General features: G+C 55.5%; 1 protein-coding gene across 4 annotated transcripts in view; it reads right to left on the reverse strand.

Annotated features, from left to right (window-relative positions):
* Positions 1-22,378, reverse strand: part of RPTOR (regulatory associated protein of MTOR complex 1) — a 280,347-nt gene that overhangs the window by 206,648 nt on the left and 51,321 nt on the right. For 3 of the 4 annotated variants that reach the window (XM_047757543.1, XM_047757542.1, XM_047757544.1), the window contains exon 2: positions 8,739-8,841. In XM_047757543.1, the coding sequence (XP_047613499.1) occupies positions 8,739-8,841 (103 nt within the window). Of the gene's footprint in view, positions 1-8,738; positions 8,842-22,378 lie in introns of those variants that run through there. The other variant, XM_047757545.1, reaches the window with a different exon arrangement.

A 22,378-nucleotide genomic window follows, 5' to 3' on the forward strand; every position in this document is an offset into this window, starting at 1 on the left:
TACCATGGATACAGCAAAGGCATCAAGGCCTCCCCCCGCTCCCCCCGGCTGAAGGGCCGAATTCATTGGTTTCAGAAGGGGCCAGCCGGCGGATGAGCGGCTCTGGCCGAGGGAAACGTGGTGAGAGCTGGGTTTAACTGCGCTGTCTGAGAGCAGCCTGGTGAACCTGCTCTACTGCACACCCAAAGCACTTACATGGTAGTCCCCACCTCTCTGCTCTGGTCAGAGGAGAGTGCTGAGGTCTCAAAAGAATTCCAGTGGGCCCATCCCCACCGCTGCGACCTGAGTCACAGACTGGCAGGAGACAGGAAGGAACCGGGATCTGAGAAATAAAAGGTAAGGGCCTCCTCGGTGCACAGACCCAGCGAGGGAAGCAGAAAACAGCTTCGACAAAGAGGAAGCATCAAGCAGCCAGCCTGACCCTGTGCGGGACAACCTACAGAGGAAGCAGAGAGCTGGTCTGAAAGGGTCTCACCTGCTCACCCACCCGAGGGACCCAATCGGTTTCCTCCGCAGAGAGATAGAGGCCTGTCCAGAATCACAGCTCTTAGGCACGTGCCCTAAAGAACCAGGACAAAGACGGCTGGAGGGGGGAGGGCGTGGGGAGGACCAAAGCGACAGCTCCTCCTGGGACTTCACCCGCGCCCCGACCAGCGCTGGAAGGCGGCGGCCACACCTCCTGTGCACCGCGGCGACGGCCCGGCAGCCGCAGACCCTCCTCGGTCAGGGCAGCCTGACACAGCAACCCCTCTTCTCCCCTGGTCTCCGATCAAATACCTGCGCCCTCCGCCACCAGAGGAGCAAGGGCAGCCCCGGCCATCCATCAGGCTGCGACCACCTAAGTGAGGCCGCCACAGCCCACCTCCTAGGGAATCCCTGGGGTCAATGTCTATGGTTTCCTCCCAAGAACACAAGCGAGGGGTGGGGGAGCGAGGGGTGGGGGCTGGGGGGAGCAAGGGGAGGAGCGGGCAAGAGTGAGCACGGCTCAAGTGGTACATTCGTTATGACATTATCTAAAATCAACTGAGCTCAATAAACAACGTAAAGGAACTGAATTCCTGGGTGGATACGGCTGACGGGGCTATCAATCTGACACGGGGGAAGTGGACACAACAGAAATTTAACATTGCAGTTCTGCTTTAATAAAACCCTCCTAATGCCTTCATGGGTTTCTACTGAAAGAATGAAGTGGGTTAGTGGGGGGGGGGGGTGGATGGACAGAAGGAAAGGAGATGGCAACTGGCGCTTGCATAAAATTTTACCTCTTCATAAATCTTTCCGCATTTCACGATGCTCAGAGCTTCGTACTGGTGGGGACCTGGACCAACCCACCTCTTAACACGACAAAGACAGACGAAGCTGAAGGAGGCTGAATGCCTAGACCAAGGTCACAAGAAGGCCTTCAGCCGCCCCCAAAAGGGGTGCCTTTTATTCCTCCGCACCTTTTGCACCATCACACAACCCGACCGCCGCGGCCTGTCCAGCTTCCTCCGCCACGAGGGCCCTGCTGGGCCCTCCGGAGGCTGTCGGTCCCAGAGGCAGCACCTCACCCGACTCTGCTGAGATGCCCCACGCCCAGCTGGGTTCCTGAAGATGCTGCCGAGGGCGGGGAACCGGGCTCCCTGACTTGCCTCCTCTCCTCCCACCTGGAGACCCGCACAGTGAGCCCCCCGAAAGTACCGCTTCGGTGTCACTGCCTCCTGACGCCTCCATCAGGAGAATGTGCGAGATCCTCAGAGCTGACGGCGCCCTCAGGACACGGGAGCCCCAGGGGTGGGGGACTGCAGGTGAACAGAGACAGGACGGCTTCCACGCCACAGGTAATACTGTCTCCTGATCTGGATCCCATCGGTTTGGGAAGTCATCAAGGACACGCTTGGATCAGGGCATCTTTCTGTACCGAAGCTATACTTCAGCACAAATTTGAAGTTTAAAAACATGCAGCGCTCACTGCTCAGAGAACCTCTGTACTTCTTTGCAGCCTGTATCTAGCGGACATTCCCTAAGCATCTGTTCACTGACTTAGAGCCAAGCACTGCTACCAGATCCAGTGTAATTCTCTCTCTACATCTTCCAAGGACTCTGCCATTAATCCCTTTCGTAACCTTGAGCAACAACTTTGTGACTGAGAAAACACAAACTGGCAATAAGGCCGCTTGACAATTAGAAGCGGTTTTTTTTGGTGGTGGTTGTTTTTTTTTTTTAGAGCCGCACCCACGGCACATGGAGGTTCCCAGGCGAGGGGTCAAATGGGAGCTACAGCTGCCGGCCTCCACCACAGCCACAGCAACGCGGGATCCGAGCCGCGTCTGCGACCCACACCACAGCTCACAGCAACGCCGGATCCTTAACCCACTGAGCAAGGCCAGGGACCGAACCCGCAACTTCATGGTTCCCGGTCGGATTGGTTTCCGCTGCGCCACGACGGGAACTCCCCGAAGTAGTTTTTAATGGCTCTGTGTTATATTAGTCATGATGCCTCCTACACACATTCGATAAGTGGCAGCGCCAGAGCTGGAGGCATTTCATTGCTGAACTCCAGGACAGAGCTGGTGACAGGGACGCTCCGGCTAAGGGCCAGACCTCGCCCTCCCAGCGCCTAGGATGGGCACCGTGATCCTGCAGGAACCTTCTCCACGATTCAGCTGCACCCTAACCCCTCCGCGCACGCCCCACACACCCACGAAATGGATGACGTCTCTGCTGTCCCCGCCTCGGGAGAGCGGAGGGGTGGCCGGGACTCCCGGCCTGCACAGGAGAGGGAGGAGGCTCCCAGCCGTTCCAGCCCTCCTTCCGGGAGTCGCAGACACTTCTCCAGGAGTCCAGCGAAGCCGGACAGAGAAAAAGGGGTTTAAACCAGGAGCCCCGCGGAGCAAAAGTCCGCGCTGCAGGCACGCCAGGCGCCCCAGCGTCCGGCAGCGGGGCCTGGGGCGGCGCCCTCCGCCCTGGCCCCCCGGCAGTGCCCCCACCCCACACGGCCTGTCCCGGCTCGCCCAGCACATCTGCTGAGCCCGAGGGGCCGCCTCCGGCGATGCCCCTCCACGCACACTTCTGTGCCTGCCCTGCGGGCTCTCCCAACAGACACTGTGGACCCGCTGACCTGCTGCAGAGCCCGAGTCAGGGAAGCACAGACAACAGCCTGGCGAGGGTCTGCAAACCCAAGAGCTCCGCCAGGGCTGCCCGGCCCAGTGCTCAGCTCAGCGACACAGGTCTCTTAATGGCCACGCACACGGAGGGAGGAGCACGAGGAAGCACCGTGCCTCCCAGAGGGCAGCTCCCTGGGACAGCGGCGTCTCGGGTGCCCTCCCCGGCAGCGCGGCCCCCCGCGCACCCCCTGGCGCGCCCCTCTCCGCTCTCAGTCTTCCAGCAGGTGGGCCGGGCCGTCCTCTGTGGGGTTGGTGAGTTCACCGCGGAAGCATTTAATGGGGGGCCATCACACACGACAGCCTCTGCCCCGCTTCTCTGAGTGTCACCTCCCTCCTGCAACAGCACCTCAGCGCGCAGAGGGATGGCAGGACGGGGGAGGCGCGAGGGCCTGGCCGCCACCCGCTGCCACCAGGATGCTCAGGACCTGGGCGCCGCGGCTCCTGCCTCGGCCAGAGCTGGCACCCCGGCCCCGCAGGAGCAGCGTCCAGCGTCTCCTCTCCAGAGAGCGTGGCGTAGCTGCCGCGTAAGTACTCGGGCAGCACCAGGAAACCCGAGGGCCGCTTCGGCAACACCCATGGGCAGCCCCCGAACCCCCAGCTGCGCTCCGCAAACGCCCGCGGAGCCGCGCCCGGGGCCCGAGGAGGGACTGGAAATAAGAACGTGCGGCTCCAGCTGCCAGACCCTCGTCCGGAGCCCAGGGCCCTTTCGACCAGCACAGGCCGTCTCATTCGTTTGCGGTGTGTCTGCGGCCCTAAGGAAATGAACTCGCACCCACTCCCGCCCCCTTCCCCACCAGGTGCGGGGCGCCCACACTCACCGGCCCACGGCAGGGCACAGGACGCTCTCAGGCTGTCACCTGACATTTCTACGTCCACTTTGTAAATAAAGGGGGGAGGTCTGCGTCCCACCACCAGACAACCGCCGGGGCCCCGGCCCAGGGACGGAGCCACTGTCCCTCGAGGCCGGCACACGCAGCGATGGGGCGTGGACGTGCCCTCCCCCCACAGCAGGCACACAGACCAGGTGGAGGAAGCACCGGCGCAGGAACCGCTCAGGCTCCCACCCGGCGCCGGGCGTGTTGGGGAGGCAGGTGCAGGCCTCTGGCGGCCACCCCGGCTGCGGCTGCGGCGGTCCCCGCGCTGAGCCCTGTCCGTGCTCTCGTTAATCCCCTCCAGGCAAGAGCGCCTGGAGGCAGGCGGGGAAGCTAAGATCCCAAATGCTTGAGCGACCTGCTTGCCACGTGAAAGAGCTGGAATGAGCACGCCGGGTCTTGACGAATGCAAAAGCTTTCGTTTCTAGTGACAGAGCGCAAGAGGCTAGGACCAAGGCGAAGACGCTGACTGGCTGCCTTCCAAACAGGAGCATCTTCTCAGGGCATCTGAAGGCACCAGCCCTGCAGGAGGTCCTCCTCCAGACTCTCTGCGTGGCCATGGCGTGTTCCTGAAGCCTGAAACCGCAAGTCTGGCTCACAAATGCTGAACCCCCTCAAACAATCCTAAAGCCATCAGCATGCAGCCTTGGGTCTGGGCAAGGCTGGCATCTGCTCCAGGACCAGGGGGACTGCGGTGGCCCAGAGTCCAGGCAGGGGCTCGGAGCCTGTGCAGGGAAAGGAAGGGAGGGAGGGAGGAGAGAAGGGAGGAAGGAGGGGGGGAGAAAGGAAGGAAGGAGGGAGGGAGGAAAGGAGGAAGGAAGGAGGGAGGGAAGGAGAGAGGAAAGGAGGAGGGAGGAGGGGAGGAGGGAGGAGGGGAGGAGGGAGAAGGGGAGGAGGGAGGGAGAAGGGAGGGAGGAGGGAGGGGGGAGGGAGGAGGGAGGGAGGAAAGGAGGGAGGAGGGAGGAGGGAGGGAGGAAAGGAGGGAGGGGGGAGGGAGGAAGGAGGGAGGGGGGAAGGAGGAGGGAGGGAGGGAGGAAGGAAGGCCCTGGAAGGCCCCACGGGGAGCCGGAGCCCAGAGGCCCGTGGGGAGAGTGTGGAGCGCAAAGGGGCTGAGGGCGGGGATGGGAAGCGGGTCACACAGCAGGTGCAAGGACCGCGCTGTCAGAGGAGGCGTTACAAATGTAGAAATGCCCCCTGGTACGGAGCGGAAGGCATGGATGGTTTTCATCGTGTGTAGACAGGAAGGTGCACACACAGAAACACGTGCATACCACGTGCACGCGTGCATTCCCTTCCCTGCCCACCAAGGGAGGTGCTGGGAGCAACAGCACGCTCCCCAGGCCCCAGGAACATGCGGACCCAGACCTCTGTTTCCAGACTCTACACGCCACAGCAGGGACGGGGCTCCCTGGAGAAGCAGCCGACGCCAGGAACAGAGCAAGGAGAGAACACGAGGAGAGAGGCGAGGACGCGCCATCAAAGTGACAAGAGGCCACGTAAGCCGGTAGGAGACAAGCCGACTATCACGATAAAGGCCAGCAGGAGCTCCCCTTGTGCTGCAGCAGAAACGAACCCAACTGGGAGCCATGGGGTTGCCGGTTCGATTCCTGGCCCTGCTCAGTGATCTGACATTGCCGTGAGCTGTGGTGAAGGTCGCAGACAAAGCTTGGATCTGGTGTTGCTGTAGCTGTGGTGTAGGCCAGTAGCTGTAGTTCCCTAGCCTGGAACCTCCATATGCCATGGGTATGGCCCTGAAAAAAAAAGCCAAAAAAAAAAAAAAAGATAAAGGATGGTAATGCTGCTGGACTATAATCCATTGATTATGATATAAAAATATAATACAGGCGTTCCCCCTGTGGAGCAGTAGGTTAAGAACCCGACTGCAACAACGTAGGTTGCTTCAAAGGTGTGGATTCAATCCCCGGCCTAGAACAGTGGGTTAAAGGATCCGGCATTGCTGCAGCTTCAGCATAGGTCGCTTCTATGGCTCAGCTTCCATCCCTGGCCCGCGACCTCCCATATGCTGCGCGTTTGGCCATTAAGAGAGTGTGTGTGTGTGTGTGTGTGTGTGTGTGTGTGTGTGTGTGTGTGTGTAAAATAAAATTTAAAAAAGGACCCATGAGTCATGAGTTCAAACTGAAGAAACTGAAATCCCGACGAGGAAAGGAAAACTGACACAGTCGCAGCACCTCATCCCCAAAGACCCATTAACTACAAAGGGCAGGCAGGGTTCACAGCCGCAGCTCTGACCCCGACTCAATCGGCTAACAAGAAAGCTGCTGGCCCCGTCACAGGACCAATCACGGTCGCGAGCCGCCCAGCGGGTTGCCAGGGAGGAAGGTGACCTGTGGCACTCCTGCCACAGAGGCACGAGGAAACTGAGTCCCGACGCAGCACTGCAGACACCCTGCTCAACGGAGAGCCTGTGCTCTCCCAAGTGCCGAGGCTGTGCAGGCTAAGGGAGGACCACGCCTGTTCCAGGGCGCCACGCGGCACAGTGCAGGGTCCCTGTGCCCTTAGGGGCCCATGCGGACGCCTGCCAATGTGGTTGCAGCCTGAGGCATGGAGCCAGCAGGGCTGCCATGCTGGTGCCCTGACCGTGGTGACCGCGCTGTCGCTGTGAAACTCTTATTCGCAGGGACCACACACGGATGGAGCGTCGTTTCAGCCGCTTACTTTCAGGTCAATCAGGGGAAAAACCGCTTGGAACTCTACTTGCAACTTCCGAAAACTTTCTTCAAAATAGAAGTTGAAATGACGGCTGCCCGACACCTTACAGATCGCCGAGTCACATCTCGGAGAGCCTTTTTTTTTTCTTCTACCATGTTGCTAAAATCACCATCACAAAGACCCACTTTTTAATTAAGGCCGAATGAAAAATTTTCAACTTAGAAAAGGTATACGCCCTTTTGAACTCAAAATCCATGGAAATTATTACAAAGTAGATTACATCTGAATCGCAGGATTGTGCAGAACACAATATAAAGAAATCCACTCCTCTGCGAGATTTCGCACCAAGAAGGAAGCAAGGATTTTTCTCGTTTTCATTAACACCGTCCCAACAGACGCTCATCAAAGAGACTGCGGGCTGTGAGGAGGGTTCTTTGATTCTATTCGGGGGGCAAGAGGGCCTCTAGAGACTCGGACAGGAACCAAGGCCCTGACCTGGCCGGCACAATTCTGTACTCGCACCCCGACCACACGGCGCCGGGAGCATACGCCGGGACCCAGGTTCAGCAGCCCTGTTTTAAAAAACCTAAGGGGAGTTCTCACCGTGGTGCAGGGGGTTAAGCGTCCAACTGCAGCAGCTCAGGTCGCTACAGAGGTGTGGGTGCAGCCCCCAGCCCTGTGCGGTGGGTTAAAGCGTCCAGCGTTGCTGTGGCTGTGGCTCGGATGCAACCCCTGGCCTGCGAACTTCCATAGGCTGTGGGTGCAGCCATTAAAAAAAAACCCTAACGGAAAAGTGGTTAAAGAGGGAGGAAATGGGACACAGTTGATTAAATTCACTGTGACAAGCGGTCAATGACGTGGAAACAGTCAGTGGTGGCGAATAAGACGTCGATTTCACCCAGAGGTTGACAGAGAACCAAGAAGCCTCTGAGAAAACCAGACACGGAAAACAACTACTGTGGCTGCATGGGGGGACAAGGGGCCTGGGCTGCAGGCTGGCGGCTGTGAGACAAGGGCTGCCATCCCAAGACGCCCCCAAAGAGGGAGACAGGTGTGTAAAGAAGGAAAGACACTGTTTTCTCCCAATTCAGATTAGAATAATTTGTCATTTTTAATATTTAAAGTAGATAAAAGGGGAGTTCCCACTGTGGCGCAGTGGGATAAGGATCCCGCGTCCCACAGACGCGGCTCGGATACGCCCCCTGGCCCAGGAACATCCATGGGCCATGGGGCAGCTGATGAAGGAGGGAGGGAGAAGACTGAAAACCAACACCCCTTATAAACAGAGACGCAAAGCTCTTTAACAGACGGCTGGCAGTCAAATCCAGAAACATATGAAAAAGATAACACAAGGGAGCTTTATGCCAGAAATTCAAGGTTGGCTCAACAACCAAAAATCAATGGATAGCATTCAACACATCAACAGCCTGAAAAAGAAAAGCCAGGTGATTATGTCAACAGATGCTGAGGAAGCCCTTTGTCAGATTCAACCCTGATCCCTGACAGAAACGCACAGCAAACTAAGAACAGAAGTGAGCTTCTTGCCTCATGAAAGGCATCTATAAAACGTGGGCTCATGTCACATTTAGCGGTGGGTGCCCAGCACCCTCTCCCTAAGGGTGGGAACAAGACAGGGTGATACACGCTCGCCCTTGTCCACTGGTCCAGATGGTCCGGGAGGAGGGCGGCCGAGAACAGCCCTGCCTCCTCCCCGCACGACGGAGGCACCTGCGCGCAGGCACCAGCCACCCAGCTTTGCTTTAAGTGGATGTAACTAGTAACACGGGCCAGGAACAGGACGAACCCCCAGGATCCAATAATCATCGCTTTACCAGTTTTCCTTGAGGCACTTTCTCCGCCACGAACCTAAGTGACTCCATCTAAAATAGCTTAAAGGCTATGTAACTGCGAAATGAAATGAATCTTCAGATTTGCACAAACCAAGGGCGGGCCTGCAGGGGACCAGGACAGCGGAGGCAAGCCCTGCCAGGCCCAGCACCCCACGCGGTGACCCCTGCAGCAGGTGGACGGGGCGGGGGACCCGGCTTACCGATCCAGCACTCCAAGCGAGCACAGGGGGTGGTCTTCACCACGTCAGGAGGGTCCACACCGACATTCAGGCACAAAACTAAGGCAACACTGACAGTCTTCATCTGGAAAGACACGGAAGAAACAAATGACTCAGTATGCAAGGCATCACCGCAGGCTTCCCAGGCACACGGGCCCGGGCCTCTCCAACCCGTCTGCAGCCGCCCGGCACTGCCCCCGGGCACGGCGCACCTGAGGCGGGGATGCCGAGTCGGGTAGGCAGGTGAGGGGGCGCAGGGCAGGCGAGGCTCTTCTCAGGCCTCCTTACGATCCACCTCCAGAAACAGAATTATCGGATCAAGAGAAAGCAACATTTTAAGACCCGTGACACAGTCTGCCAAAGGACTCTGTGAATCAGTTGCACAGATTCACACTCCGGCCGGCTCATCGCCCCGCGCATGATTTAAAAGTGCTCACCATCTGATGAGAGGAAAACTGTCACGCTGACTCGGTCTGCATCGTTAGTGTTACTGAGGCTGAATATGCCTCAAGTGTTTGTATCTTTTATCTCTTGTGGGTTTCCTACCTTGTACTTATTGACATGAGCGATCTTTTCTGATTGATTTTCACGTGCTCTTTACATATTAAAGACTGCATCCACATTGACTGTTGCAACTGTTTCCCTCTCTGGTGTTTCCACTGGATTCCCTTCCTGTCCCCTGACATGCCGAGCCCTGGGCCCATCTGCTGAAACGCGTCCTCCACACCTGCTCCAGCTCCAGCTCAGGTGTCCCCGAGTTAGGAAACGTTAGCACCACCCACCCGACTGCTCGAGCCAGAAAACTGGACCTCGCCCTTCATTCACGAATCCCACCGACACTTACAAAGTACCGACCAGGTGCCCACGGCTAACTTCAGGAGCCCAGGATACATCAGTACATCAAAGGACTGGAAATCGCTGCAGCAAGTGATGTGTCACCTCACTAGGGTGGCCACCGGGAAGACGAGCCGACCCTCTAGTCCCTCCGCCAGCTCCTGGGTGGCTCCTGAGTCTGTTCAGCCACTAGCACATCCGGCCTGTGCTGCAACTGCTTTCCTAGGGCCCCCGCCCCTTCTTCCCCGGGTCCAGGCTTCCAAAACACATCAGCTCACTGTCTGGTTTTCAGCTGGTCCCCCAAACCTTCAGGACACAGGTGGGAACTGCCCGACGCTCTCCTAAACGTTCAAAGCTCCAGCCCCTGCCAAGCTCTCCACCTGCATCAGGTCTCCTGCTCAGCCTCCATCCTCGGCCTGCCTGGGCCTTCGCACAGCAGCCCCTCTGCGTGGAGGGCGCCTCGGCCGGCCTTGCCAGCTCGGACCCTCAGGTTCAGACCCCTGCTCCCCAGGGAGGCCTTTTGGATCCCATCAGGGCACAGCCACCTGCTCAACGCCACCCCAGCGGCAGCCCAGGCTTCCTCCTGGTCAGGGCTCCTCCCAGGGCAGGGCAGTGCGCACCTGCCGGGGCAGACGCCTGGCCCAGGCCCGGCTCGGTGCCCGGCTGCTGCGCCAGAGAAGACGGGGGTCTCCTCTGTGTTCTCCCCCTTAGTCCGGCTGGATGTTACTGGGGACACGGTACAAAGTGAGGGTTAATTTTTCCTCAAAAAACTCCCCATGGTGCCAACTGCCCCTGTTAAATAATCTCCACAAGCCCAAGGTCTGAAATGACTCCCTGAGCGTTTAATTCCCACACGGACCAAATTCTATTTCTGGGGCACACACCACGCTGATTTAAATAACCCACCTTCCTGGCATGGCGCGTGGCGTGGCGCGTGGCGTGGCGCGTGGCGCGTGGGAGAGCCGAGTTTCCTTTTTCACAAGTGTTTTGTAAACTTTTACTCAGATACATTTATATTCACCTGTTTACTTCCAAATGAATCATTACTCAAGTTCTTAATCCCATGGAGATTTTGATGAAAGTTGCTTAATCAAACGGCATATTGGTAACACTGAGTATTTTAAATTGTTTTCTTTGATCCAATAATTCCGCATATGAGAATCTGACACAGGAAATACAAAATATAACAAGGATGAAACTTCCACGCATAAAGATTTTCTTCACAGCGTTACTTATCATGGCAAACAAGCGGAAACGACCTAAATTTATAGTAAACAAGGGAATTTCTTTTTTTGGCCACACCCATGGCATGCGGAAGTTCCCAGGCCAGGGATCAAGCTAACGCCACAGCAGCGACCCAGGCCACTGAAGTGGCAACGCCAGATCCTTAACCTGCGGCCCCACCAGGGACCTCCAAATAAGGCAACGTTTAAGCACATCATTCTACTGCCCGGCAGAGTGACGCTCCGGTTAAATTCTTACATGATAAACAAACAAAAACGGATTCAAAGTATTAAGAAGTCACATTAGACGTGTAAACTAAACTTGGCCAGACCCGACCTTGCAGGGACACAGTATGGTTCTCCGTTTATTTCATTTTTCCCCATAATGTTCTAACAGTCTCTTCTTCACCAAGTCCTGTTCATTTCTTGTAGGATTATGCCCGGGTCTTGCATGAACATTTGGGGGCAAGATGCTAGTCGACACGCGCCCTGCCCATGAGAGTTTCGACTCATAACTGCCACTACCCCAGGATAAGGCACTAAGTTCTCAATTAAACGAAACTGCTTTTAGGTGCTTCTCTCTCCAGGTTTCCTTGGCACAAACACACCATCAGTGAATAGCGACGAGCCCGTCTCAGTCTTTCCAGCATCTCACTCCTCTGTTTCTTTCTTAGGCATTACACAGAGCTTCCCAAGTCATACTACTGATAATTACAAAATGACAACAGCGGTGACCTTTGCACTTGGGTTTACCAACACTGTCGTGAACGCTTCCTCATTAAGAATGACAATGGCTGCTGCTTTGATGCTCTCTATTCTTTATCACATCAGAAAAGTACTCCTCTGTTCAGAGCATGGGGAGAAAAGGAAGGACTTCTGTCTCTTCTCTCCCATCGCTTAAAAAACAGCACTTATTAATAAAAATTTTAATTCTCTTTTTTCTTTTTCAGCCACATCCGTGGTATGTGGAAGTTCCCAGGCCAGGGATCGAATCTGAGCCTCAGCTGCAGCAACATCACAGCTAGCCATACCCAATCCTTTTACCCCACTGTACTGGGCTGGGGATTGAACCTGAGCCTCAGCAGCAACCAGAGATGCCACGGAGACAACGCCAGGTCCTTAACCCAGGAACTCCAATAATTTCACTTTTTAAAGGAACTGCAACCCTGCCTCCAAAGGCATACTGAAGACAGGAGCACATCTTCCCAGGGACACGTGTGAGGCTCTTCTTCTTATAAACCATAAGAGATGAACAAACAAATACGAGTTCCCTGGCAGCCTAGTGGTTAACGACCGGGCATTGTCACTGCTGAGGCCCAGGATCGATTCCTGGCCTGGGAACTTCTATATGCCACAGGTGCAGCCAAAAAAGAAAGAAAGAAAAGAAAAGAAAGAAACAGAAGGGCTGATAATCAGAGAGTAGCAAAAGCTTTTATCGGTTAGTCATTTTCCAATATTTAATTGATCGGCATCAATAATCCCATACAGGTGATTATTTCATTGCAAATTCAGTCTTTGTTTAAAACCAGGAGTTTCTGGAGACACTTCTGTGGTCTTCCTAAGGCCACGGTGCATAACTGCTTTATCATTTTAAATCAGGGACATTTTTTCTGTGCTCCAGAACACGGAACCAGAAGGTCTCCAGCGAGCACGGGTTCGAACCCTGGAGCAAGTCCCAAGCTGCTTCCCAAGGAAGATGTGACTTTCCTCACAGCCACCCGAGAGCCTTCCACGGAGATGAGGGTCTCTGCCGAGGCTGCCCCACCACCGCTCTGCACTTTGTCCTCAACCTGCAGAGGACAAAGCAACCGGGAGGTCCTCTCAAAGTCCCCCGCGGGGGCGGCTCCTCCGTCGGGCCCACCCCTGCTGCGGACCCCGGACAAAGGGCGCCGAGAGCTCAGGATGCCCCCCGCCCCGTCCTCTGACCGAGCAGGAGGGCTTCCTCCCTAACTGGCGCTGGGCCCGGCAGATACCAAAGGCCCGGGGGGGGGGGGGGGGCACCCACGGAGGCGCGGGGTCGGGAACCTGGGCAGGCAGAGCGGGGCGCTGAGCGGCGCTGCTGCCACCTCTGCCCGGGAGCCCAGCTCTCCTGCCTCGCTGATGCCCTAGACAAACTGCACTCCCTCCACCTCCACGACTGCAGTCAGAGAACGAAGCAGCTCCCAGTGAAACAACCTGTGATTTCGACAGAGCTCTCTGGGCTCTCCGAGCCCTTAGACAGACTCTAAAGGGGGCACCCTCACTGCTCCTCGGTCTTGCGAGGCAGCTCAGGGCCTCACCTCACAGGCCAGCCCCAGGGCTGCCCTCACGACGGACGACCCAGTCGTTCGCCACAGCAACGGTTTCTCCGAGGTGGCTTTGAAGGTGGGCAACAGGAGAGCGAGCCCCTCGGAGAGAAAGTCTGCAACCAGCTCCACTCCACGAATGAAGACAAGAAAGGGGTTCGCCCGACTTGTCCCAGCTTACACAGCACCCGCCGGCCCTACACCCTCCAGCGCACCTTTTCAGAAAACAAGGGTAAAGGCTTCCAGAATATATGGACACACGAACTAGAATCGTGTATTTAGCCCAACTCCTAGTTACCAATTTGACTCCACAATTGGGCGAAAGACGTTACCCTTAAGCCAATCAGACAATCCGAGCTTGCCTGCAAATATTAATGGCACTGGCCTGATTTCAAATGCGACGAATTTTAAATTCATAGCTCTACCTGAGATGTCTTCTCGGTATTTTATTTTCATTTCTATGGTAACCTCACTCTAAAAATTCTAGATTCATGCTTTTTAATAATACAGTATGGCATTAAGAAAATGTAAGGCTATCAAATTTAGTGTGCCAAAAATTGCCTAGTGGTACATAAAATAAGCATTTTGGACTTTAAAACATTTCTTCTCCAATGTAATATGACGGAAGGTGACAGTTTTATCCCTAGAGGTTAATTTCGAATTTGAAAAGAGTGTCATTTTGAGACAGTAACCCACCACTGAAAACGTGACCTTGGAGGGGTCGGTTAACCCTGGTCTCTCCTCTTCCTACAGAGACGCAAAGGGTCTCTTAGGCCCCAAGAGTCCCGCCTCAGAGTCCTGACCCCAGGACTAGTCTCTCCACTCACACCAGACATATCTCTGCAAGCTCGATAATGCGGCCTTAAGAGTCAGAGCCCAGCCCAGAGGTCTCAACCTCACCTGGGCTACGAGGTGGGAGGGGAGTGGCTGGGCACCACCGGGGCCTGACGCTCTTCTCAGGGCCCGGGCAGTTTCCTCCCTGCACAGTCCTCCGGTGCCAGATGTGGTCTGAAATTCAGGATTTTTCAACTGACAGAAGGACAATAGGTATATAGGCCAGTTTTGCCGCGAAGGAGCTGCGAAAACAGGTCCAGGGCTCAGAGCTTTCTGGACGTGAGAAGTGCAGATAAGGGCCTCTGGACCCGGGTCAACGCCTGCCTGAAAGCCTCTGCCTACGGCGCATCGCCTTGCTGATTAAAAACACACTAATGCCTATCCTATCGCCCAAGAATTCAAAGTAAAATCACAAGGAATTCCCTTCTTGGTTTCTTCCTGCTTAATTGCTTTGATAAACCACGGGGGGTTTTTTTTGTTTCTTTTTTGTCTTTTTTTTGCTATTTCTTTGGGCCGCTCCTGCGGCATATGGAGGTTCCCAGGCTAGGGGTCGAATCGGAGCCGTAGCCACCGGCCTACGCCAGAGCCACAGCAACGCGGGATCCGAGCCGCGTCTGCAACCTACACCACAGCTCATGGCAACGCCGGATCCTTAACCCACTGAGCCGGGCCAGGGATCGAGCCCGCAACCTCATGGTTCCTAGTTGGATTTGTTAATCACTGCGCCACGACGGGAACTCCGTATTTTTTTAAAAGATACAGTGGGAGTTCCCATCGTAGCTCAGCAGTTAGCGAGCCTGACTAGCATCCACGAGGACACGGGTTCAATCCCTGGCTTCACTCAGTGGGTTAAGGGTCCAGTGTTGCCATGAGCTGTGGTGTAGGTCTCGGATGCAGCTCGGACCCCGCATTGATGTGGCTGTGGCATAGGCTGGTGGCTACAGCTTCAATTTGACCCCTAGCCTGGGAACCTCCATATGCTGCGGGCATGGCCCTAAAAAGACAAAAGACTAAATAAATAAATAAAAGATACAGTGGACCACACATGAGTAGAAATTCACAGGCTGCCACGCAGTGATGTCCAAGCTGTTCTACAGGATGAAGAAATTATGGAGGTTCGCAGCCCCATCGTGGCTCAGGAGTAATGAACCCGACTGGTATCCACGAGGATGCGGGGTTCGACCCCTGGCCCCGCTCAGGGGCTTGAAGGTCTGGCATCGCCATGAACTGTGGTATAGGTTGCAGATGCGGCTCTGATTCTGTGTGGCTGTGGCTGTGCTGTAGGCCGGCGGCTGCAGCTCCAATGCAACCCGTAGCCTGGGAATGTCCATATGCCGAAGGTGCCACCCTTAAAAAAAAAAAAAAAACGAAGGCAGGAAAAAAAAATTATGTAGGTTAAACAGGCCAATCACTGCTTTCTGGTCCCGACACTGAGAACCTGACTCACTCCTCTTCCTTCCAACATAAAGAACAGAGCGTAACGGACAATAACCAGAGAGCGAGACGAGGGTTTGCCACACACGCCACAACAGTCACCACTCCCGTTGGTCTGAGGCGAAGCCGCCCAATTCCCAGCGGTGCTCATTAAGATTCAGAGCATCAAGCAAAAACTTTGCAGAGCCGAAGCCACACAAATGCATAATTTATGAAGAAAGTCAGAAACTCGCACACAGAGCAAACAGCAGATACATCACGGGGTGGGGGGCGGGGGACCGCATTGTTGAAGAAAAGGGAAAACCGACTGCTCCCGACTCCATCCCACAACTGTGAGAAGGCCGTGAACCGCGAACCTGGCAGAAGCACCTCAACAGAACCTCCGCAGCCCAAACCCGGGATGTGCAGCATGGCCCCCAGCACCCGCAGCGGCCCGTGAACCTGGGCGTCCCGCCTGTACCCCTCTGCTCACTCCAGCGGAAACTGGAACTGAGGGAGCGGACCTCGAAGGCACGAGCTCCGTGGGTCACCTTGAGCCACAGGCCTCGTCCGGGCTGAAGCACTCTTTTTCGAGGCCAAATTCTGTCTTTGCTTCCCTGGTTTTAAATCTACCTTCACTAATAAACAGCCTAAGAAGAAGCAAAGAGACAGGAAGTAACTTCTCGACATCGGAAATTAGAACGTCCCGTCCAGACTCCAGACGCACGGGACACACGGAGCACCTGAATTCCAGTGTCACGGACGCTTGGGAAATTTAGGCTCCTAAAAATCCAATTAAAGAACTGCACACAGGATACAAGGATTACAGAGATCATAGCCGCTTCACGCAAACTAAAGAAACCCCTTCTCAAAGGAACCCTGCACTGCATCTTTTTGAGGTTCCTTCATGAAACAGAAGGTCTCTCCTGGCGCCACCGTCTCAAACCCGGGCGCTGGTCGGTGCTGGGGGTTCCACCTGCACCCCTGGTCTGAGGAGCCAGCCTACTTGCTCCAACGAGCTGAGTGAAGGACCCAACAACCTCCTTACCTCTTCAAACACCTCCGGGATGACACCTAAGTGTGTACACACCCACACCCACACCCACACCCCCCCCCCCGTCCAGTCATTTCACTCGTCATGGAGGGATAACACCAAGAAGACACATGCACTTGCCAGCTACTTCTGACCCTCAATGGGTAAATGACACTGTGGAAGCCTAAGGGTCTGACTCCAAGGGCCCCTTAGAGGCGCAGCCTGTGAGCCCCTGGCCACTCGCTTAAGGACCCGGTGCTGTCGCCGCAGTGGCTCCGCTCACCACCGCGGTGCAGGTTCCACCCTGGGGGCGGAGCAGGGGCAGCCACGGGGGGGGGGGGGGGGCATGGGGTTCAAGTTGCACTTCGCAGGGAGTGCGGGGTATGCCAAGAAAGCGGTTAGGAAAAGACATCCTTTCAAAGAGAGTGAAGGGCACGGGACACGCCCAAACATAACCTGAGTGACCAGAGGAGGTACGTGACCGGATCCACGATTTTTATTCCAAACACACAAATACACACACGCAGAGGAGGCAGCTTAAACAACAAGATGTCACAGGTGGTCCCGACCTCCGGGGAGTAGAAAAGGTAGGGACTCCTCTTTTCCTCTTGCACCTTTACGTTCAAATTTTCCACTATGAACGCACGCAGCGGGAAACACAGTAACAGCGACTTTGCCACAACAGTCAGGGATTTCGGTACGTACACGTGTTAACGTGCTGTATCCTGAAGATACAGCTACAACTGCATCTTGTTGGGTTCGCTAAAGCGCAGGCCGGTATCCAAGGCAACGGGCGAGCCGGGACTGGTGAGGAAATCAATGCGGCCGAGTGCCAGCATGCCTGCGGGGACAGGACGCGCCTTCAGACTCCCGAGAGATCTGCAAAGCACACCGACCCACGACCGCTTGGTCTCGGCCGAGCAAGGAAGGCAAAGGGCTCCAGCCGGCCCCGTCTCCCCCGCTCCCAGGCTGGGACCCAGGACAAAGCCCACTGCTAAAACGTCCTTCGTGGGAACAATGAGATTTTCCCATTCAATAAATGGACTGACTTTGGGGCTGTTTAGAGATTTCCATTCGTTTATAACACACTGAACCGCGGCTTTACACCTCCTAAAATTAGCAGTGGTGGCACGGGACTGAGTCATTCATTCAGGACAAATTTTTCTTCTGCTCTTCATTATCCAGCAACACATTATCCATGGCATAGACTTCATCAAAACAATCCCGAGGCAAACCAAGGTACACAGAGCTCCCGTGGCAGCTGAAAACAGCCCCCCCCCCAGGTGGGGGGAACACCTTGACAACAGGCATGTCTCCATTCAGAGTCTGAGGGTGCTGCACGTGGCTCTTCTCCCTGCTCCATCCAGCCTCCTGGTGGGGCCGACACGTGTTACGAAGCCACCCTCAAAGGTCCCGCTGCTCCCGTGGAGGGCAGGGTGGGATCTGACAGCCGAGGCCTGGAAGAGCACCACAGCCGGGAGGGGCAAGGGCCCCCGGGACGTCAAGGCAGAAGCCCAGGAAGATGAGCTTGTGGTGGCTAACACTTAGTCGGGACGGCAGAGGCTGCACGAAGGGGAACTCGGAAGCTTCCAGTACAGTAAGAAGGCCTGCACGAGGCTGGGGCAGGTGGGAAAGAAAGAAAGAGAACTAGGGTAGCACAGCTGCTAAGTGGGGGCAGGAGATGAGAGGCACCAGCGGCACATCAAAGGCCCCGGGCCACTAACACTCAAAATAAGCCTCCATTAAGACGCCCCCCTCCCCGGGGACCGCAGGACGCATCTGCCCGCCGACTCCCTGAACGTTCTCAGCACCTTGCAGACGTCTCGACACTGTCTGAGCTGCTGTGGGTCCCACCCTCCCACGTAGAGAATAGAAGCAATTGTGTCCCAGACTCCCTTGCAGCTAAGGGGCCTGCACACAGAATCAGTTCCAATCCAGCAACACTAGGCCACGCCCCCCAGGAAGCTGCTGGTGCTGGTGGCAGAGCGCCCAGCTCTGGAGGGTGGTGGCGCCAGATGCTCAGCAGCTACCAAAGCCCCTCGAGGTCTTCCTGGTCTCAGGGTCTGGCCCTGGACCCGCCCAGAGGTCCTTCGACTCACTCCTTTCTGCTTAACCAAGGGTCCCGAGGCCCTTTAGGGAAGACACACCCAGAGGCCAAAATCTCCACTGGATTTAACTCCGAGGTGTCTTGAACGGTCAGCCCCGCAGGCAACACCGTCCGCTCCAGTCTCGCAGACCAGCCGACCGTGTCTGAGGGATGCGAGGCGGAGACGCCAGTCAGGGCTGAGTCCCCACTGAACGGCGGCCTTCCATGGTCTTCCCAGCCCTGAACACGCTCAGTCCGAAGGCCCCCAAAGCAGCATCCTGACCTCACGGAGATGCAGATCCAAGGCTGGTGCTGGCAGCTCCGTGACTTCAGATGGAAGGTCTGGAGGCAGGAAGGTTCAGGAGGCTCCTACACGGGGCGACATCAAGCCTGAAGACGCGGCGCTGAAACAGAAGGCGGGCCGGGGGAGGGCAGGGCCCGCGGGCTGCCCGCAGCAGGCTGTCAGTGGCCTGCCCTGCCACCTACGGAAGAACCGGGGCCTTGCAACCCTCTTCTTAACAAAACGACCTCACAGCTCCCTCCACAACCCAATGATTGGAAGGAATTCTAAATGAGAAACTGCCACGGGACAGGACTGAGATGAAAGGATTATAAACAAGAAACAACAAAGGGTAACCTTTCAGTGGCTGGCAAACCCCTCCGACAAAGGTAACAGTACCAGGTACGTCCTTCCCTCGGGGTTTGGAGATTACTGTCCGGCAAGCGAGCTGACAGCGCACGATGGCCTATCCTCAAGCCCAGGGCTCAGAGTGGGACAAAAGGCCCGCAGCCACCACACCTGCATCAGCTGCGTCAAAGCTCACCCAAAGCTCACCGGCGCCCACGCCCTGCGACCTGGTAGGGGAGGTCCCCCCAGGCCACCTTCACGGCATTGCGTGTGTCCTGCTGTTCTCACAGCTCTGGCTTTTTTCTCCAGCATCCCCTTCTCTATCTCAGAAACGTGACACGCCCAAGTGAAGACGGCCCGCATTTCATCAACACCTCAGAGCCAAATTCCAACAGAGGGAAACCTCATCTAAAAACTTAACGGGTTTTTCTGCAAAGACAAAGCAAACTAGATTTAGTTCTGGTGATAAGAAAAAAATCTCCATAAAGTAACTTTAAAGAAAAATCCAAGTGGTGCCTCAAACACACAACATTATGGAGTTCCCGTCGTGGCGCAGTGGTTAACAAATCGGACCAGGAACCATGAGGTTGCAGGTTCGCTCCCTGGCCCTGCTCAGTGGGTTAATGATCCGGCGTTGCCGTGAGCTGTGGTAGGTCGCAGATGCAGCTCAGATGTGGCGTGGCTGTGGCTGTGGTGGAGGCCGGTGGCTACAGATCCGATTGGACCCCTAGCCTGGGAACCTCCATATGCTGTGGGAGCAGCCCTAAAAAGACAAAACAAAACAAAAATACAACATTAGGTGATTCTTTCTTTAAAGAAACAAAAAGCAAAAACAATTTTAAAAATGACACACTCCAGGAAACGTGTGAAACACACATCAGGGCGGCGCCCCATCCTCTGTCACTCAGGCTGCTCAACCCGGCGCTGGGCCAGCGGGCGCCCAGGAAGGGGCAGGGTGGGCCTACATCCTTGTCATCTTCAGAGCCCTGGCATCTGGGGCGCTTGCCGTCATGAAGAAGGTCCTGGACAAACGGGGCGGGGGGGAGGCAGCGAGTCCTGGCTCTCTTAGGATCACATGACAATCAAGGATCTCCCCCCCCAACTCAGAGGTCAGGCGGGGGGGCGGGGCAAACACCAGCTGGGGAGCCCGCGTTCTTCGGTGGCAGGAAATGCACTTACTGCAGAGGTGAGCGCAGACGGGCACGGCACCACCTTTCTGGGTGTCGGTGGTACAGAACCTCAGCCTGGTTGCAGGCTTAACGCCAAGTCAACGATGCTTCACACTGGAAGCCACAGACATTCCCTGGGAACCGCCCTCATCTTCTTGAGCGTGTCCACTTATATATAAATGCTATCATGTGTTAAAAATAAGCATTAGAAAGCAGGCACCTGAGGAGGCCCTGGTGCTGCAGCGGGTTAAGGATCTGGCATCGGCACAGCAGTGGCTTGGGTGTGGCTGTTGCAGAGCAGGTTCAATCCCCGGCCTCTACATACCACGGGTGTGGCCAAAAAAATAAACAAATAAATAAGGGACCCAAGATGGGGATTCCAAAGACTCACGTCTTTTCTCTTCTTTTTTTTTTTTAGGGCCGCTCCCGCGGCACATGGAGGTTCCCAGGCTAGGGGTTAAACCGGAGCTGTAGCCGCCAGCCTACACCACAGCCACAGCAACGCCGGATCCAAGCCACCTCGGCAACCCACACCACAGCTCACGGCCAGGCGGGATCCTGAACCCACTGAGTGAGGCCAGAGATCAGATCCGCAACTGCATGGTTCCCAGTCGGATTCGTTTCACTGCACCACAACGGGAACTTGTAAATACTCATTGCTAAGTCTTCATCAACTGCCAGTGGCACCAGAGGCCGTCCCAGGTTCAGGGAACACCTCAATGGGCCATATCCCTTCCAGGAGGGGGACATGAGTCCCTTCCAGAAATGCGAAAAGGCAAGACTGAGAACTCACCCTGTCTGACAGAACTGGGGGCTGCTCTGCAAGGAAGCGCGACCTCTGACCTGAGTCTACAGAGAGAGAAGTGTGGGCAGTATGGGCCACAGGAGCAGCGGTGGGACTGTGGCCAGGGGAGGGGCCCCCAAAGGCCGCCCACCCGCCCGCCAGGACGTGTGCTTCACCTACGGGGAACGGGGTCCACGGAGGATCCTGGTCTGGCAACGGTGGTGATGTCTACACACTGTGAAATGTGAGCTGCTTTGGGGGCTTTTCATAAACACCCCTCACACACACACATTTATTTCCCCCTTCAAATTCCCACCCACATTAAGCCTTTACATCTTTGACGACAATTTTCAGATCAGCTTAAATTAGAAGTTCAAAGAGTACTTCTATCCATAACAAGATGCAGGCTTCGGAGGAAAATGTGTCACGATGAGACAGTTGAGAATGGCTTCAGCTTTCCCAACACAGAAGGAAAGTGAAGCAGATTTACAACCTGGAATTTAATAAGTGCGATGACAGAATAAAATGAAGGCTTATATTTAAAAAAAAAAAAAAACTGCCCTATTTTAGAGCAAATGAGAATCCTAAGTGAAAAAGCAGTCACTTCAACAATACAAGGTGAAGTAATCAGAATTCTCGCCAAAGGCTTCACCTTAGCACCATCGGGCCTCTGGATCAGCGTCCAGTTTGCAAAAGAGATGCAGGGACAGAAGGGCAAGTCACCAACACTCAGTAGAGCCTCCAACCCTCCAACCCGACCAGCCCGGACCCTCCTTCAAAAGCCAATGTTGTTTTTAAAAAGTTTCAAATTTAGAAAAGCCAAGGAGATGAAGGCAGCACGTGGCTCTTCGTTCTTAAAAAACGCCAGTAAAAGACATTCGGCAGGAGGGATCTGGACACAGACTCGACAGAGGATGCGAGGGAAGCGGGGCTGACTTAGGAGAGACAGCAGGCCTGGGGTGAGGCAGGAGATGCCCACAGAAGCGTCCAGAGGAAAGGGCCACCTACTCTCAAATGACTCAAAAACAAAAGTGTGAGAAATACAGTAAATGACAAAACGGAAGCAAGTGCTTGCTCTCAGCAGAGGACAGAGAGGGTTTGCTGACCCCTCCTCACAACTCTTCCACTTGTAGGAACGCTTTTCACAGCAAAGGCTCGGAGGCAATCTACACGGAACCAAACAAACTGATGGCAACAAGAATCCAAGCAAAAATACAACCTATTGCTTGAAACCTATTAGTGTCCCCGTAATAAAAAGCACCGGTGCTTCCACGAACAGACGCTTCTAGAAACATCCTCCGCAGAGCGCACATGGAGCTGCTGCACCGTGAAA

The sequence above is a fragment of the Phacochoerus africanus genome, chromosome 14, assembly GCF_016906955.1.
Source record: "Phacochoerus africanus isolate WHEZ1 chromosome 14, ROS_Pafr_v1, whole genome shotgun sequence".
NCBI classification, from domain to species: domain Eukaryota; kingdom Metazoa; phylum Chordata; class Mammalia; order Artiodactyla; family Suidae; genus Phacochoerus; species Phacochoerus africanus.